The 18,765-nt window shown below is 29.6% G+C and overlaps 1 protein-coding gene across 2 annotated transcripts in view; it reads right to left on the minus strand.

Moving 5' to 3' along the window:
* The window catches only part of LOC113377288 (cytochrome b reductase 1-like), a 129,713-nt gene that overhangs the window by 7,415 nt on the left and 103,533 nt on the right, over positions 1 to 18,765 (minus strand). For both annotated transcript variants that reach the window (XM_026617546.1, XM_026617547.1), the window contains exons 2-4: positions 14,009 to 14,235; positions 7,518 to 7,726; positions 796 to 965 (exon numbers count right to left, since the gene is read on the minus strand). In XM_026617546.1, the coding sequence (XP_026473331.1) occupies positions 796 to 965; positions 7,518 to 7,726; positions 14,009 to 14,235 (606 nt within the window). The remainder of the gene's footprint in view (positions 1 to 795; positions 966 to 7,517; positions 7,727 to 14,008; positions 14,236 to 18,765) is intronic.

Consider the following 18,765-nt stretch of genomic DNA (forward strand, 5'->3'; position numbering starts at 1 on the left):
AATTTTTTTTCTTGGCTTCCAATAAACTACTGGAAAATTTTTGTCCGTAAGTGAACAAAAAAAGAATAATTAATCAAAGTTTCATAACACACCTGATAGTTTCAATAAAATTGATAAAACTTTCGAACTGTAAAAATGATGCTCAACATCCGACAGGTTTGTGATTTTAGCTTTCTTCATGTTGTACAGTCGAGGAGAAGTTAATAAATCCAACTAACTCATATATATTATTTTACCCGTAATTCCTCTACTATAACTCTTTAACATTGATGAGTATTTTATTATTGTTTGAACGTAAGAATGAATTTAACCAATGTTAGTTCATCAAATATCACGAGCAATTGCAGTTTCGCATTCGGACTATCAGACTAGCTTTTTATATTTTACTTTTGAAAACATACGTAAAACATAAAATAGATACATTTGAATGGGCAAAACTGCGCAAAAATATTACAATTCCAACTAGATTTTATTTCACGATATAATAAATTTTCAATCTCATACTGTATTGGTTTGCATATTTCACATGAATGTCTACTTTTTGAATGGCAAAGTCAGAAAATATGCTATACATGAAAAATATAGCAAACAAAAATATTTCGACCTCATTTTCAGCATCGCTTTACAAATCAGCATTAAAATTTCCCAAAATATAAGACCAGAGTGAAGTGCATATTGCAGCTACTTTTTCATGTGAGATAGGATTTATAACCAGGAATGCCATAATGCTTCGATATGCTTCACTATTTCTTTACAAAGCTTCAAGGCCGCATATGAATAATCTTAATCACTTACCCAAGAGTGTAGATAGCTTTCTCGGTGAGCCCGGTGAGACAGGTGGCGACTGCCAGCACGAATGTGACCAGGCCGAAGGACGCGTGAATTGGGACCATGGCTTCGCGGAACGACTGGGTGGCAGCATCGCAACACAATAGCAGTAAGAAACTGAAGAAACCCACCAGGAACTAAAAAGGAGAAGGAATGTTATATAAATAACTAAATAATATATCACAATATTTTGACGTAGCCTACGAATGAAATTCCTAAGTTTAATTCCTATTCCTAGGTTCCATTTCTATTTAGAATTTGTGTATAATATTGAATTATAAACAAACTGTTCTATAAATTGTTTATCCTTCGGTTCGGTTTATTTTTTCTACAAATCCTCAAAGATTTTTTTTTTGGTTTATTGTTCATAGCAAACTATACGCAGTACATTCAGCTATATATTATTGCAGGTATATATTATTTGACAGCGTGGGAAGGATCGCTATCCTACGATAGCACTTTCTTAGATATTATGTATTTTGATGTAGTAAATCATTGCAGATTCTTTTTTTTTGAGACGCTTTGGTGGTAAAGGCTTCAGCAGGTCACACGCTAATTCGTTTGGATGACGACTTAGACGTGCTTTGTATCTGGAGCAGTAATGATTAATTTCTTCTTCAATAGTTGGAATTCTGAGATCTTGATGTATTAACCAATTGGGGACATGTTTTGGAACGTTCACGATTCCTTTCAAAATTTTGTTTTGGAACCTCTGTAAAATAGTTATGTTTGATTTACTGGCCGCACCCCATAGTTGTAGACCGTAGGATAATATTGGTTTAATAACTGACTTGTATATTAAGAGTTTATTTTCTATTAAGACTTGTGATTTCCAGCCCATTAACCAATTAAGTTGCCTACGTGTTAGTTCGAGCTGTTGGCCGTTCTTTAGTATTTGTTAATATCAGGTTAGTCTCCTATCCAAATATATTCCTAGATATTTAACTACATTGGATACAGGAACCAATTCACCATTCAATCTAACAGGAGGGCTTGAACCTTGATTAAGACAACCATCATCATTTTACTACAACACATGGTTTTTCTCTGGAGAGGTTAAGTACTAAGAATTGACAGAACCTTTCCTGATTTTGATTATAGTTATGACAATGCTAATAAGTTATAAAAAAATGTTATAACTAGACTTTTATATATATACGTGAAATAAACATTTACATGTATATATAAAACATAAGTCGTTTTCCTTTTCAAAACCGATTATAAAACTAGGCGGTTGTATAAATATCGTTAATTTATTATTGGTTATTTTTACACCGCAGTAATCCAGAGCAAAACTTTTCAACAAAGATATATATATATATATATATATATATATATATATATATATATATATATATATATATATATATATATATATATATATATATATATATATATATATATAATAAATGTATTCTGAGTGGTTAGATATTAATTTAGAAATATGAACAAACAGCACTCTTGTTTTGCACTAATTTATTGAATAATATTTATTGTCATATTTCATATTTCTAAATTAATATATATATATATATATATATATATATATATACATGTATTTATTAAATCTTTATTAATAATATATTAATTTTTGTAATAGTTTTCTTTTATCGGAGTCTATGCAAAACTTTATAAAATCCAAAATGTTTAAAATGTTCAAAAATAAATAGTTAACTGGATGTTCAGGTGTTAAAATTTCAGCAACCTGTTACAAGAACGACTTAAAATATTAATTGTAAAAAATACATTATGTACTGGCAAAATAACTAATTTCAAATATTTAATATCGTAGTACGCTTCTGATGGCAATATACTGCCCACATAACTTTAGTTAGAGAATTTATTATTATATGTAGTCATATGATTTACATGTAGCATTTATGATTTGTTTAAAGCCCGTGTTGAAATAATGCAGTTGATTTGCATTATTATTCATTACTGTCATATACCTATTGTTATTGGTGTGTTATATTTATATCACATATTTTAAGTTTCACACACTGATAAAATTAAATAATTAAACACACCGCATAATTAAATAAATAAATTTATCAAAGATCGTTTTAGCTATAGCAATTAAATGAAATAAATAAACAAAAGGTAATTTATACCAAATGAAATTTGAATTATGCAAAGAATAATACATTATATAAAATTTTAGACTGTCAAACAATTAGATCGTTGTATGACAACGTATGTTATATATATATATATATATATATATATATATATATATATATATATATGTATATATATATATATATATATGTATATATATATATATATATATATAATCGTATATCCAATAATTGAAACTATTTTATTGAAGTAAAATGTTTTATTGTCAAACGTTTTGCGTCCTGATTTGACCCATCTTCAGAGCATTCAAATAATTCAAAGCAAAAACAAAAAACAAGAATAATATAATGCACCAATTACTATAACAAGTTATAAAGCATATAATGCTATTATTAGGATATTATATGCTTGAAAAAATTGTAACTTGAAATTAAAATTGGTTAAAATTACCAAGCATATAACATATTAATATAAATTTTATTTACTTTTCTCCCAGATAACGGATAAATTAACAAAATTATTGCTGATTAAAGTGTGGCACAACTGTACCTAGTCTCCTCTATATTTGTATTTTTGATCTAAAAATATGGCAGTTTATACTTTGATTCTCAGTATATTTGTTAGTAGTATCCCGAATTAATTACATATAATTATTAGCGTATTTATCATTGCATTTACGTAATACGTAGTAATTTAACTAAATGAATTTTTAAATTATTTGAATCTTGTAAATTAATGTAGCACCATACGTTGTCATACAACAATCTAATTGTTGTATTAAATATATATATATATATATATATATATATATATATATATATATATGAAGTATCAAATAAGGAGTTATATTTTACTTTTAGACGAAGTGCCAAGTCGTCAATATGCACGGATGCTGTGGGCATATAATAAGCACAAGTAATATTTACATATAAAACAGTTACTTTGTTATAATAACATTTGTAAATGCATATGAGTGTTTGTATATAAACGCATTATGGATTCGAGCACACACACACTACATATATAAGAAATTTTCCTGTCTGATGTTCTTGAAGTCGAAAATCTTATTAGTCTCAATAATCTGATATGTTAGGCAAATTTATACGTATGGATTTGCCGCAGTTTGAAGAAAACATCAGATTAAGATGATTAAAAAAACGATTATGTTTCGGAGTTAGGTCTACAAAATTGGATCATACCAAATAATAAGTTTGTTATGAACATTTAACAAAATGTATACAATTTTAACAATTTCGTATAAAGCGTTGACTTATTAATGAAAAAAATAGCACTTTCTAGAACGACAATAATTTTGGGCAAAAAGCCGTCCATTTTTTAACAGGTCGCTCCTGTTTTACATTCCAATATTGATGGTGTCGTAATCGAGTGACTCCTGATCTTCACTGGAATCCTGCTTGAGGTATCATCTAATGGCCCAAAATTAGTAGTTAGCGTTTGGTCAGAGTCCTTAGGGAGGTATTGGCTGGAATACTAATGCCTTGTAGTTCTTCTTGTGTAAATGAAAGATTGAGTTTAGTTGACTAATCACTTTACTAACAATTCTAAACTACAACCGACATTAGTTTCACGTAACAGCAATTCTACCAACTCTGGCAGCTCTAACAACTCTGACTTACTGGTAATGTTTCGGCAATATATGTGGTTTCAGAAGAGAAACATGTTTTCGGAAGTAATAAAGTGAAGCAAGGTCTTGTCTTCCTCATAATTATGGCGTAATATGTGTTATTACGGAACAATGCATATGATAAATTGTCGTGTTTGTTTGCAAAATAGCCGGTTAAAGCACTGCTGCCTGCATTCATCAAAAACAAAAATGAGAATTGAATGTTTCAAACAAATCGAATATTTTTTTGATCAATCAAATCAGTTAATAACCTCTTCCAAAATGTAGATAAAAATTGCATCTAAGTATACATGTACATGCACACTACACACGCATGCAATGATCAAAATATCTGGAAATGTGCAAATTATTTCCGAACTTTTTGCAATTTAAGTAACTTGCGGAAAGTGATATATTGTACATTATTAATTCTTCAGCAGCTTAACAAACCTGTAACATCTGTTTACTTACGAGTTAGAAGTATAGGTGAGACATAGTGAGCATCGCATTCAAGAAACTTTCATATAACAGTGATGAGAGTATAATGCACTTCTATTATACTACACGTGCTCGCGCTAAATAAGTTCAGGTGTTAAAAATCTAAGTGTGTCAAAGATGCATGACCCAATTCAAATTCAGAAAACGCATTCGACTATAAAACTTGACATAATAAAACTCTTTAGAACGTTCCAATTTTTTTACGATGACACGAACACATTTATGGTATTATTTTCTACATCCGACTTAACTTTCTATGATTGAGACTATTCGTTAAAATTTAAACTTTGGAATGCAATACTACACATCTGGTTTCCAAGGTAATAAACAGATTGACATTGAATTAATTACCCCATTTATATTATTCAACATGGTATAAGAGTTATGAAAATTATACATAAGTGATGCATTTTAGCAAAATGCTTTACGCATCAGAATTGTGTTTCAATATTCAATATATAAGTATATAGAACTCGAGGCATAGTCTTACTACTCAAGAAGATAGTAGGTATTACTACTACTTCAAATCCTTGCCAAAAATGAAAAAATGACATGTGCACACAAATCCTTTAATTTTATAATATTCGAAATTCATTTAACTTACTTTGGGTTCTAACACATCATTAACAGTTAATAACGGTAACAATTTACTCCTATATTTCGCAGATTTTGAACTTAGCTTAATTTATTGCAAAAACTAGTAAATCTAAAAAAATATCTATAATTTAATCTTCCCAAATCAGTTAGTTATTTTGTGGTAAAAAAAAATTTTTTTTTTTTTTTAGTTTTAATATTTAAGTTTCCAAAATTATTCAACATTTTCTTAAAATTCAACATAAAAAACCATTATATAAAAAAATCAAAGCATAAATCAATTATTTTCTGCATGCACTTGCATGTGCATGTAATCAAAGGCATTTCAATGTAACGGGAAATCAAAAGCTACAAATCATCAATATAAATATTGTCATTTGCGAACGAATGTCAAAAAGGCGTCGTCACTGCTGTAAATCAATCAAAATCACTAAATTACTTGTAATGAATCAAAATCACAGCTTTGTGATAAACTGCACGTAGTAATGACTTATCACATCTTAATCAATTTTACATTAAAGATCCAAACAGAATGCTATGACATGCTGATAAGGATATCATTCTGTTTTAAAGTTGTTAAATTGTTTGAGATTCTTTGTAATCAAAGATTCACTCATTATCTTCATTGGGCAATCTATCCCAAGTTCAAGTTCAATAGTCATGACAATCTGGCAAATCATTTGAAAATTAACACGTTCAGGGACGTGGATGCTATGACATTCATATACAATGTGATACAGAATTAAAATGTTTAAACTCAATTATTTTGAATTTAATTTTATATAACCTTACGTTTTGTAATTATTATACCTGTCGAGGTATAATTAACTGATTCTTTGAGTATTTTCGTATTATCTTAGATTTTCCCGTAGTCATAAATTCGCTGTAGTCATTGAGCAAGCACATTGCGTAGTTGAAGCGTAATACTTGACGTGGATACTATAACATTCATCGTGTAACGATGAACAAAATATGATAATCTGACTACCTTTATAAACGGTGTTTGATCAAATTTCGGATGTCACAACCAATTTAAAAATAAAATGACTGTCAATCTTTGTACCTTGCTGAAACTTTTACTGATCGTGAACGCCTTGAAGAAAAAATAAGAAAATGTCTGATCAAAATCTTATATATATAGTCAGAAATATGCTCCATAATCCCTTCTGATCACCAAATATCAGCAGTTTTTTTCATCATTTTTCAGAACTTACTGAAATTGCATCACTGACGAAACTAGTCAAGTAACACAATTAATTTTTATTCGACCATTCATGATGATGTTAGTTATTAAGTACCTAAGGCTTGATTTAATAAATAAATAATATTTTAAATATATTAACAGATTTTATACATTTATAAAAAAATCACCATTTTCGGAAAACTCAAATTATCCAAATAAAGTTTTGAAATAGATAAGATTTTATTTATTAATTTTTTTTTTCGAATCATTTAACCCTAGAATGGTATCTGCACGCCTCCGAGGCATATATGCAGACAAGAATGAATGGTGGTGGTACTCTTGTTATTAAAATTTTGAAAAAATAAAAAAACTATTTGTTACTAAACTAGAGTTTTATATTTAATGATATCACAAGATAGATTTGATGATATCACAAAGTATACCATTACAAAAGACGAAAAAATCACTTCTTAAGCACAATACCATTCTAGGGTTAATGGATTTTATGTTAACTAACTCTATTTATATAATAATTATTTATTAAATAAAAAGTTTCAAAAATTTTAATTAAGACAAACATTTATAGAAATCAATTTCAACACTCAGTAGCACTATTTTCGGAAATATACATATTGAAGCAATAAGTTAAGTATATCCAACATTTAGGCGGGCTTTAGCATGGTTGTAGTTATCTAGTAATTAGGTACTTACTTGAATGCCGAATAGACCCATGGTTACGCATCCAAGCCAACTGTGCAGACTGTAGAAGTTCGGTAATGGTGGCGTGGCCAGGTTATGGGAGTCCAGGACAGCCAAGAAGCCCACGACTACGCAAGGAATGGCCAGGGCATGGAACACGGTGTGCAGAAGTTTCACGTAGATACGTCGGCAGCAACGACACACCCTGTAGAGCAAGATTGCTGAAAAATAATATACACATTATTAATTTCACATCGACAATAAGCACAATTTAGTACAAGTGCTGAAACTTGTCGAATCAAAAATATTATAGAGATTTGCCAATTAGGTGTTATAGAGTCATTAGACCCTAAAAATTTCAATCACAATTTAGCTGTAAATAAATAACTAATTGTCATCTATTTCTATTTTGTCAATTTATCTATCAACTAATTATAAGTATTTTTATTCCATGAGCAAATCTTGATCATTAACAATATAAGATAATTATTGCATATGTATATTTCGAGATACTACATACGTATTTTGTCAAGGAAAAAAACATTTGAAAAACTGAAACGTTTTAGTTGCAAATGAGTAATGTGCTGCGCCAATTAGTGCTTCAAAATTAAGATTTTAGTATGAAAATGAAATAGCTATTATAATCAGAGGCAAAACGGCAATGATATAAAAATGAAATTGAAATAGAATAGGGCGGGGCTCAAAGGTTTGAATTTGACTTTGAGTAATTATAATGTGAAAACCAAACCAATTATATCATAAGAAATAACACATATCAAACAAACAAATATCTGACTGTGTTCAGTAAAACCCAGCTACTTCATCATTGTAGAAATGTGTGTTTTTAAAGTTTTTCAAAAATTTGTCACCTGGTCCGTTTTACCCCATAGGCGCGTATAATAAGACGGCCATGGGGCAAACAGATCCAATGTCTTATTTTTAATTTTAAAGGGATTTTACGAACTAATGGCTAAAATAATCGACCAATGCAATAAATAATAATTTCATGGGTACATTTGTATGTACAACACTGTATATAACCTTGATCTGATATTTCGTCAAAAATAATCGTCAGCAGAGTTGAAATAACTAGTTAATTTATCTTTTGCAGAATTGTTATTTTTTAACTCGATTTATTTTTATATTTACTATTTTTTATTGTTTACACCTTTGCCAGGGTAGAGGTTAAGATGGTCCATTTTACCCCACCCACGTATATGATTTTATAGAGGTTATATAAAAAACAGTTGAATCTAATTTAAAATTAACTAAACATCTTATAAAACAACTAAATGACGTACACTTAAAAGTTATATATTAAGGTCTCGTAAACTAAACAACAGTGCTCACAACCGAAAAAACTAACAACGAAAAAACTTTTGTTATGGATTTCCGTTTATCGTAATGGATTTTCTAACATTGCCATTTATCTCTCGACTTTCCCTCTACTTTCAAATATTGTTGCTAAAATATTCCTAATTTTACTAGTTTTTGAGATAACGGTAGTAGACCTTTTCACCCGTGTACCTTTAAGCACCACTCTACCTTGTAACTACAATAGATGAACATTATAAAATGATTAGAAAAAATAAATCATTGTTCATTTTGCATTAAAAATGTAATAATGAAATATCCAGCAACCACAAAAATATAAAAAAGTAATAAATAATAATGCTAAACGACTAGTGTAATTACAGATATTATTGAAAGAAGTTCAAATTATTCAAATTCTCAGTTCGATGAAGAGTCAAACTGAATTTTTAGTACAAAATTGGAACAGTATTAGTGGTATTAGTATCTAATAAAAATCGCTTATATGAGTAGATACATAAGATAGATTTCATGGTCGTTTTATGATTCGTACCGCGTACGAATGATCCCGCGATGCTTGGAAATGCAGTACCTACATATTACCGTTATCACTAATAAACCACGAAACCACATCGACTTAGCTCACGGGGAAAGTATCAGGCGCATACCGATGAGTGAGATTCAGCAGATATCAGTATTGCCCAGATTTCGCTGCCAAGAGTGTTTTCTCAACAAACGATACATATTCTAATGGAAAAGAATATGTTTAGTAGCGACGTGAAGCATCAGTCAACCGACTGTCAATGACAGTTTTTCACAATCCTGGTCTATTGCAATTAATATCCTAAGCAACCAACTCGAGTCCTCTAAAACTGCCAAAAGCTAATTGGTATATATAGCCAAAAGTTTATTTTATAGCTTGATAATTCAAATATATAACTAGTGGTACATGGCATCGTGCCAAGGCAAATTGCTGAAACTTCCCGTACCAGAATTAAATAATTCGAGGGAAAAAAACAGTATTAAATAAATATTGATCGATTATCAATAACAATTGTTTTAAACATTTTCAAATAGATAATTATAATCACTATATATTTTATCGTTCATAAAATATACCGTGACGATCTTATCGCTCAAAACACTTAAGAAAGTTTACATTAGCAAAAGGTGCCGAATGAATCCATCTGAGAATATATTTCTTACGATTAGAATAACGCATTGGAAATATATACATTTTCAAACTAAAATGTGAATTTAAAATTCATATTTGAAGCATAAAACTTTGTATATTCTTGAAAATTTTGAAAATTTTTGAAATTTGCTTGAACCGTACAAGTAAACGTTGTTACAAAACAAAATTGTTACAAAATTAGTACTCTTTTTTAAAAAAATTGATTAAATATCTGATAATTTGATGTGAATATGTCTAATGATCATTTTTGACCGCCAAATATCAATTTTTTTAGGTTTTTCTCTGTATCTTCCAAACGGCTGGTCCTGTCTCCACCAAAAACAAATCAGCACGTCTTCTCATCAGTAGGAATCGAATGTTTTTTGAATCATTCAAATCTATTGATTCGTGCGCCCGAAATCGCAGACGAAATATTGTATCCAAACATACACACACACATCCATTTTTGCGAAAGTATGCTCAAATGTTCAGAAACCTTCAAAACATAAAGATAAACAAAAAATTTCATTTTCGATTTTTTTGCGACTTCCCGTAGGGTAAGTTATAGACTCTACGGGAAGTTAATAATAGATTCAGTAAATATTTTACTGATTAGAATTGTAAATCATGAATATGGCAGGCCGTTCAATAACCTTCTTTCACAATATGTTAAGGATATCGAAAAGCTTGTTATCATTTTCACAATACTTTAATTTTATATTATCAAAATATACATTGAAAGTTGCAATTTTTTATGGCTTACAGTTAGTAAATGTTGAAGTATTAATATATATAGAAATTCGATACCAATAAATTGATGAATGAGGATCACAGCAAAAAAACAATACTTAGGGGCCAATTCTTGAATAAAATAAAAATGTTAGGGTAAAGCTATGTTACGCGTCTCTATAATGGTATGAGTGGGTACTCACAAAGTGCCAAAAAACTTTGTCTTTGCTGTGCAATCAGACGTATAACACATAAAACGTATGTGTTATCAAAAAGACAACAGAAAGTTGTACTTATGATAATATTGTTATCTGACAATTATGCATTTCGGAGGTTAGGTTTCATAAGTATGTAAAACGCCTGATCGCACAGCAAGTACATAGCTATTTGACAGCTCGTGAGTATCAATTTGTCCCTAAGTCCATCTTTCATAAAATAAAACTTTTTTTTTAATTTTAGTGCAAACACATTCGATTGAAGAAATTGTGAAGGTTACAGCTAACTACATATCTCCGTAAAGTTTTTTTTTAAATTTTAAATAGAAGTGTTAACTATTAAAGTAGAATATACTAAAATATGTTGAAAATCTCATATTACTAATTTATTGTTTCTAAACGCTTTCTTTTGCAAATATTGTTTATTTTTTTAACAGAATAAGTAATCTATATGCAGTAACAGGCGATGGCAATCGTATATGAAGAAGAGAAAGGGAATTCGTACTGCCGAAGGTAAATTGTTCCCAAGCTGCTCCACCTATACGAGAACTATGTATGAGAAGTAACGGTATCTTTTGCAAACTATTGATGCCGGTGAAAAGTTTTAAATTGTTAGAATTTTCATATATTCCTCAGTCGTTTATATGTATTTGTCAAAATCATTACTGTGGCATATATTGAAGTTAGTTGTGAATCGGTTTAAGTATCCAAATTGTTAAAAGATTTTCTAACGAAATCAGAAATATGGTATATGAAATACTAAATTAAATTAATTAAAGATTAGTGGAAATATACTCAATAACTATATTTACTAGAACTTGAGATAAAGACTTCAAAAAGTATCAAACCTGTTTTTGATTTGAATAATTTTATACAAATTTTACTACATATTATAACATTATTATTGAAGAATACATTCATTTGTAAGAAACACTAAAGATCAATATCACAAAATGTAAAAAGGTTTCATGGCAAAGTGTTAAAACTCTTCACAAAATGCTATCGCTTTTAAAATGTTCATAGTTCTATACGATTCTGTAATGTTTCTTCAATCTTTTATTACGCTACTCTAACTTAATTTTATTATCAACTGAACAACTTGGCTTTAATTTCATTACGCCATTTATTTGTGAAAATGCTATCTCTTATTGTGGTACCGAACAACAATAATAAAGATACATAAGATAAAGTACAATTGAATTTCTAAAATGTGACCCAATTGAACGTCCTATCATTAAATATTTTCCTGTAGAACAAATTATTTTAATTGTTTTATTGTCAACACGTTTTGAAACTTCTGATCATCTTGCCCTAACTTACCATTAGAAAAATTGATGTATTTTCATAATATAGAAAGTTTCAGCACAATCAATTAAATCAATTTATCTCTTAATGACCTTTATCGGAGTAAAATCATGAAACTGTGTGCAAAACAAAAAAAAACTATTTCAATTGTAAGACATTGAGCAGATTGAGAGAATTTACAAACAAATCTCGAACAAATAAATACACGCAAATATGTTTCCTATAAAATGAACCGGTTGAATAGTAACAGAAAAAGCAGAGCAAAGGAGCAATAATCAACGAAACTGAAATTCGTTTATTTTAGTAAACACACGTTACTACACATACTACATCTAGGAATAGATTTAATGTTATAGTTCAGTATTTGATATATCTTGTGTTCTTATTGTATCCAATGACTATTATCATTTTGTGAGGAACTGAGAGAAAATAGGGTAATGATCGGTCGCTAAAAGAAATGAAATAATGAAAAACAAATATGATATCGAATCATTGTTGGAAGTTTATGTATACATTTAAGTTTACAATCGTGCAGTAGTAAACTGTTATTGTTCTCAGGATATAAACACAAATCTCATTTATCCAAGGCTCGTGTTTATTTAAAATGTGATTTTACGCGAACAGCCACAACATTAACAAAAACTTACATACACAAGTTAAAGACAACGTCCTGTACGGCGGTTGTATGTTATAAAGCGACAGATTAGGTTTATTGTAGAAACATATATATATATATATATATATATATTTATACATGTATATATAAGATGCATTTGCCTTCGAGTAAGTTGCGTGAATTTCCCAATGTTGAAGATAATAGAGTTGATTCAGCAGCTTAAATTGAGATCCAGCGAAGATAGGATTATTTCTATTCGAATCTAATCAAAATGCGAATAGTCTTTGGATAGAAACATAATTGGATAAAAAGCCAAGAAATGTTTGTCAATTTAATGATATTTACTCAAACAGATTTAGACATTTAATTATTATTTATTTAGAGAATAAAAATTTAAATGTTTATAACAAAAAAAATCTTAATTTTGCAAAACTAATAAAATCTTAATTTGGCAAACCTAATAAAATTTATCTTAACTTTGTTTATTTCGAAAGATACGATATTCGTATGTGACCGCTTTTTAAATATTTATCGCAAAAGAATTTCTTTATCTTGTAATTAAAAAGCTTTAATTTGTGCAGGATTTTGTGCAAAAGTTTCTCTTAATTACGAAGAAATCAACTATTATCAGAAACATCAACACAAAAATGATAATTCAGTTTTTGAGAGAACGGACCGTCCGATTTGAATGATTCAAAAAAATATTTTATTTGTATTGACGAAACGAAAAACCGATCAATTTTTTCGGAAGGCAGGTCCAGCGGTTTTGGAGATCCAATAAAAAAAATAAAAACAAATGCCGTTTGATGATCAAAAATGATTATTAGACGTATGCACATCAAATTGTCAGATATTTTATAGAGATTTTAATAATAAGAACTTTGTTTATATTTTTATGGGTTCCATAGGCGGCGCTTACGTCTCTAAAACAGCTTTGCAGCAAACATTTTCGATTTTTTTGCGATCATTATAACGCACCCTACGAGACGTTAAAAATGACCGAATCAAGTATGATTGGTGTCATTTCTAGCCCACGATATAGCAATCCCCGTCCAGCAATGAGTTCGCGCATTCAGTGCGTCATAAGCTCGCGTGTGAATATGTTAATCCGACGTTAATTGAGTAGTAATAAATAAATATCACGAATGCTTACAGAATCCGCTGAAGGTGATGAATCCGGCGACCATGAGAACCGGATGTAGATTGAACTGTTTCTTGGGGTCTTCGGTCCATGCAAACCCATCGCGGTAGTAGAGCACCCAGAAGAGCGTCAGTGCTAACGAACCGACCAGGAGCACGCTGGACAGGACGGTCACCATTGTGTATTCGAACCAATTGCCGCAACCCCAAGCGCCTTCGTCTTCCTCGTAATGACTACGCCTGCAAACAAGATCAATACATTGAATAGGCTGACATCATATAAATTGAATCAAGGAGCATCTTCACGTCAGGCGCACGTCATGTAATGAGAATGACCAAGCGAAGTTAATTTTAGCGCGTTGTAAAATCCAATACATTAATAATATGTCGTAATAAATTGTACTAAAAATTTGGTGAAATTAAATAGGTAAATAATAAATATTATAATTACTTCATATTGATATTGGTCAGATAGTTTTTTTTCTTTTATTGCTTAAACAATTCAGAACGTGAAGCAGTTAGAAAACCAGCAATTTTTTAAAATCATATGGCATTCTTAAAATCTTTTAATTACTTTTAGTGCAGCTACTGAACATGTTTAGATATATATTTTTTTAAAATTAATATAATAAAGCAAACACACACGCACACACACACACACACACACACACACATATATATATATATATATATATATATATATATGATTTATTTTTTATTTTTTATTTTTTTTGTTATTTATTTATATATATACATTATTTTCATATCTCAGTCAGAGGTGTCTGGTATGAGAGATTATGAAAAACAGTTTTCATATTTTATATATACATTTCATTTGACTATAATATCTATTTCATTTTTTACTTCAGTATTTGTTGCTAAAATGATTTAAGGTTGTAACGTAAACTATGGCTTGAGAAGATCTTAAATATTACATTTTACGCTCACTGCTCAAACCACTATTTTGTAAATTATAAGTTAAGTTTCCAAGAACGACGCATGACACAAACAAAATTCTAGTAAAATTTGTGAGATAGTGTAATCCTATCTAGTCCAGTCATTATAGTAAGTTCACCTCGCAATTCGAGATACCAGGCTGTAAGTCTGTAAATACTTGTATATTGACACCCTAAAGCTGTCTCAAAACCTACACATAGTATCGATATGTAGGTTTTGAGACAACTTTTAGGGTGTCAAGGAACAAGTATTTACAGACTTACAGCTGGGTATCTCGAATTCCGAGATTCTTACATAATTTAAGCTTAAATGACTGGACTAATCATGTCGCATATACTTTTATAATGCGAAATAAAAAATCTAGAAAACTAAGCATTTATAATGAAAATTAATAAGAAAAACTATATTGTGTTATAGAAGGTGACCATATTTTTCGTGTCAAAACCGAGATGACAATTTTTAGTTGTGTTAATCTGAGGGGGAGGAAGTACCTTGATGAAAAATAAGGAATATTATTGAAAGATGTAATAAAAATCCATTTTTGTATGAATATAATTTTTTAAATAATAATTACTGACGTTTAGTAAGAACTTTATTATTAGATTATATGTTACACTGTATCTTATATTCTTCTATCTATTTTATTCAAAGCTTTCAAGGAAGAAAAAATTATCACTTGTGCCAAGTAGTGAAAAAGTTTATTTTCATAGTTTTTGCTATTGATAATTGAGAGGCTATTTTAAGCCGCCTTTTAAATGTTGAATTTAGCGATTTTCCAGTTCAAGACGTATTGTTTCATATAAGCCAGCGGGTTCCAACCCGAGGGTGCACATCCTCAGGAGGGCGCCAGGCTGTTCTAAGAGGAGCGCGTACATTTTTTTCCAGAATACTATTTTCAAAAATAACAATGAAACTAGTTGGTTTGGTATTTAGCTTTGAGGCAAGTTACATGAACTTCCCGATATATTTAAATAATCGACTTAATCAATAAAAAATAAATTAATTTATGAGTCATTAAAAGTATTCCGAGTGGATTTATTACACATAATTGAAAACGAACGAACACTTTGACTCGGAGTATTTTCTAAAAGCAAGTTTTCAAAAATCAATAATTTTTATAATTGAACCCGTTTTCAGGACTTTAATGGTTTAATATGTTCAAGACCAAGTACCTTATCATTATACCAAGTAATAAGTCTAATTTTAATTTTAACAAATGTCAAAAGAGCTACTCATTTTCTCAAACTTTGATGAACATGGTATATATCGCTAAAAAAAATTCCATAAAAATCGGCTTAAATTTTTTTTTCAACAGTTTATTACAAGAAAACGGCTCGGTAGATTTTCACCTAAAACTAATCAGTATCATTCCCAACTAATATCTTTCGAACAGTTTTTGATTTTTTAAAATCGGTTCGGTAGGATGAGCTTAAATGTGGACGAAAAGTTTAACACTTTTCTTCAAATTACAAAGAAACGGCTTGGCAGATCGTCACATAAAACTGACAAACGATAGTCCTCAGCGAAATACATCAAATGGCTTTTAAATTTCTGAAATCGGTTCAGGTGCTTTTGAGAAAACGTCGATCAAAAGTCTAATTTTGACAAATGTCAAAAAAACGATTAAAGCTAAACGAGTTGTCGTAGGGCCGTAATATTTTAGTATGACCTAGAAAACTATGGTATCTACCGTTAAAAAAAAATCATAAAAATCGTCGAATTTTTTTTTTTAAAAACGTTATTACAAGAAAACGGCCTGGCCGATCTTTACCAAAAACTAATCAGCACGATTCCCAACCAATATCTATCGAATGGTTTTTGAATTTTCAGAATCGATTCAGAATTGTGGGCTAAAACGTGGACGAAAAATTTTTCACTTTTCTGCAATTTACAGAGAAACGGCCCGGCCGATCGCCGCACAAAACTCAGAGGCGATAGTCCTCATCGAGATACATCAAATGGCTTTTAAATTTTTGAAATCGGTCCAGCCGTTTTGAAGAAAACGTCGATTTACGGTAAAAAATCTGTTCACACACACACACACATAATTTTTCCAAATTTGGTCTCATTCGATTCAGAATGGCTTGAAACGTCGAGAAAACATAAAATTAGCGAATCGGATTTTTTGATGAAAACAAACTTCTTCGGGAAGTTAATAATATTCAAAAATAAACAAAAAATAATTAGTTTTCATTCATATTTTTACATAATATTGCATGTTACTTTTAGTCTGATGATATCAGTGGAGTATTTATAAAATTAAATTGTTGAAAAAATTAAGGGAGGCGCAAGAATTCTTTTCATTAGAGCAGATCTAACTAAAAAGAAATCGTGTCCATTGTTACAGCAATAAGTGTAAAATATCATATTTTATCCTCGCATTAAAAGCGACAAACAGCAAAAAGTGCGGAAATGTTTTCCGTTTTAATCGATTTATATTTCTTGATACTACGACATACGCGAATAGAATAACAAATTGTAAAAAACATGCGCATATTACAATGATAATAGTACAATCATTAAAACCTGGCAACAATCCGATATTTATTAGAGTATAGTTGTTTATTATTCAATCCTGGTAATAATGGACAGCAATCTCTCGTAAATTCTAGAGTTTCTTGGGCTCGTTTCGAAAGGGTGGCCGGAGATATATCAATCTGAACCCGACTGGAGATCCCTCATGGGATGCGAATACAATCCGGGATTCCGAGCAATAGACCGTACTATTTACTATAACAGCAGGCTATAATTTACTGCACGATTATTACTTATGTTTATTACCACAGAACAAAACGTTTCTATTTTATGCGATAGTAATGATAAAAAAAGCTATTTATGTCATTGCTCATCCTGACTCACTTTCGATCGATTAGAAATTGATTTATGAGCAATACCCTGAAGTAAGGCGACGCAAACAACATGCTCATAGAAATAAAGATATCCAAATTGACAAACAAACAAATTATGATTTGTTATAGCAACAATTCCATATTTGAGACGAGACGTGAAATGATAAAAATACTGGTATTTGTAGAAAAAACACAAAAATTTCAAAAATTTTAAGTTAAATTACAAGATTATAAACTTTACAAACTAATTTATCATTCATTGCCTGCATAAAAACATGTATAGATAGTTTATGAATGTGAAAAAATTTTATTTGTTAGCCTTCATTAAGAGAAATTATTCGAAAGAGCATGAAAATCTATAAAAACACAGAATAATTCAAAAATTATTTAAAATGAACATCAGAAAATAATACCGTTTCGTAATATCTCAATCATCAATTATTCACCAATCAAAATCATATTATACTAAACAGGTTTGATCACATTTCATATTTGAATAAAAAAACTATGCATAATTCGCCATTATTACAATCCATTAATTAAAATCAACATTGTAATTTAGATAATGTTACAATAATCTTAAAAGCATTTGAATTTACATACGCTAATTCTCGCAACACTATTCGATTTAAATTTGTTTTATGGACTACATTTGAAATAATTATTTTGCGCATACGATGAATGAACATCATTGTGCAATTATTTATGAGATGATTTAATAGATAATTAATCATGCGATAATTATTAATAATTAGTTTATATTTATATGCGGAATATCATAGCAAAATAAATAATGTTTTGTGCAGTGATGTCGGATACAAAAATATCCATTACACATGATATTTACAACGCGTTTTATAAAAATAGATGCATATAAATAAACAAATATATATATATATATATATATATATACATATATATACATTTATATAAAAAACTGTCAATAATTGTGGATCAATTAGTT

This window comes from Ctenocephalides felis, unplaced genomic scaffold (genome assembly GCF_003426905.1).
Source record: "Ctenocephalides felis isolate EL2017-DRISC unplaced genomic scaffold, ASM342690v1 CF-g0.4_SCAFFOLD_01886, whole genome shotgun sequence".
NCBI lineage: Eukaryota > Metazoa > Arthropoda > Insecta > Siphonaptera > Pulicidae > Ctenocephalides > Ctenocephalides felis.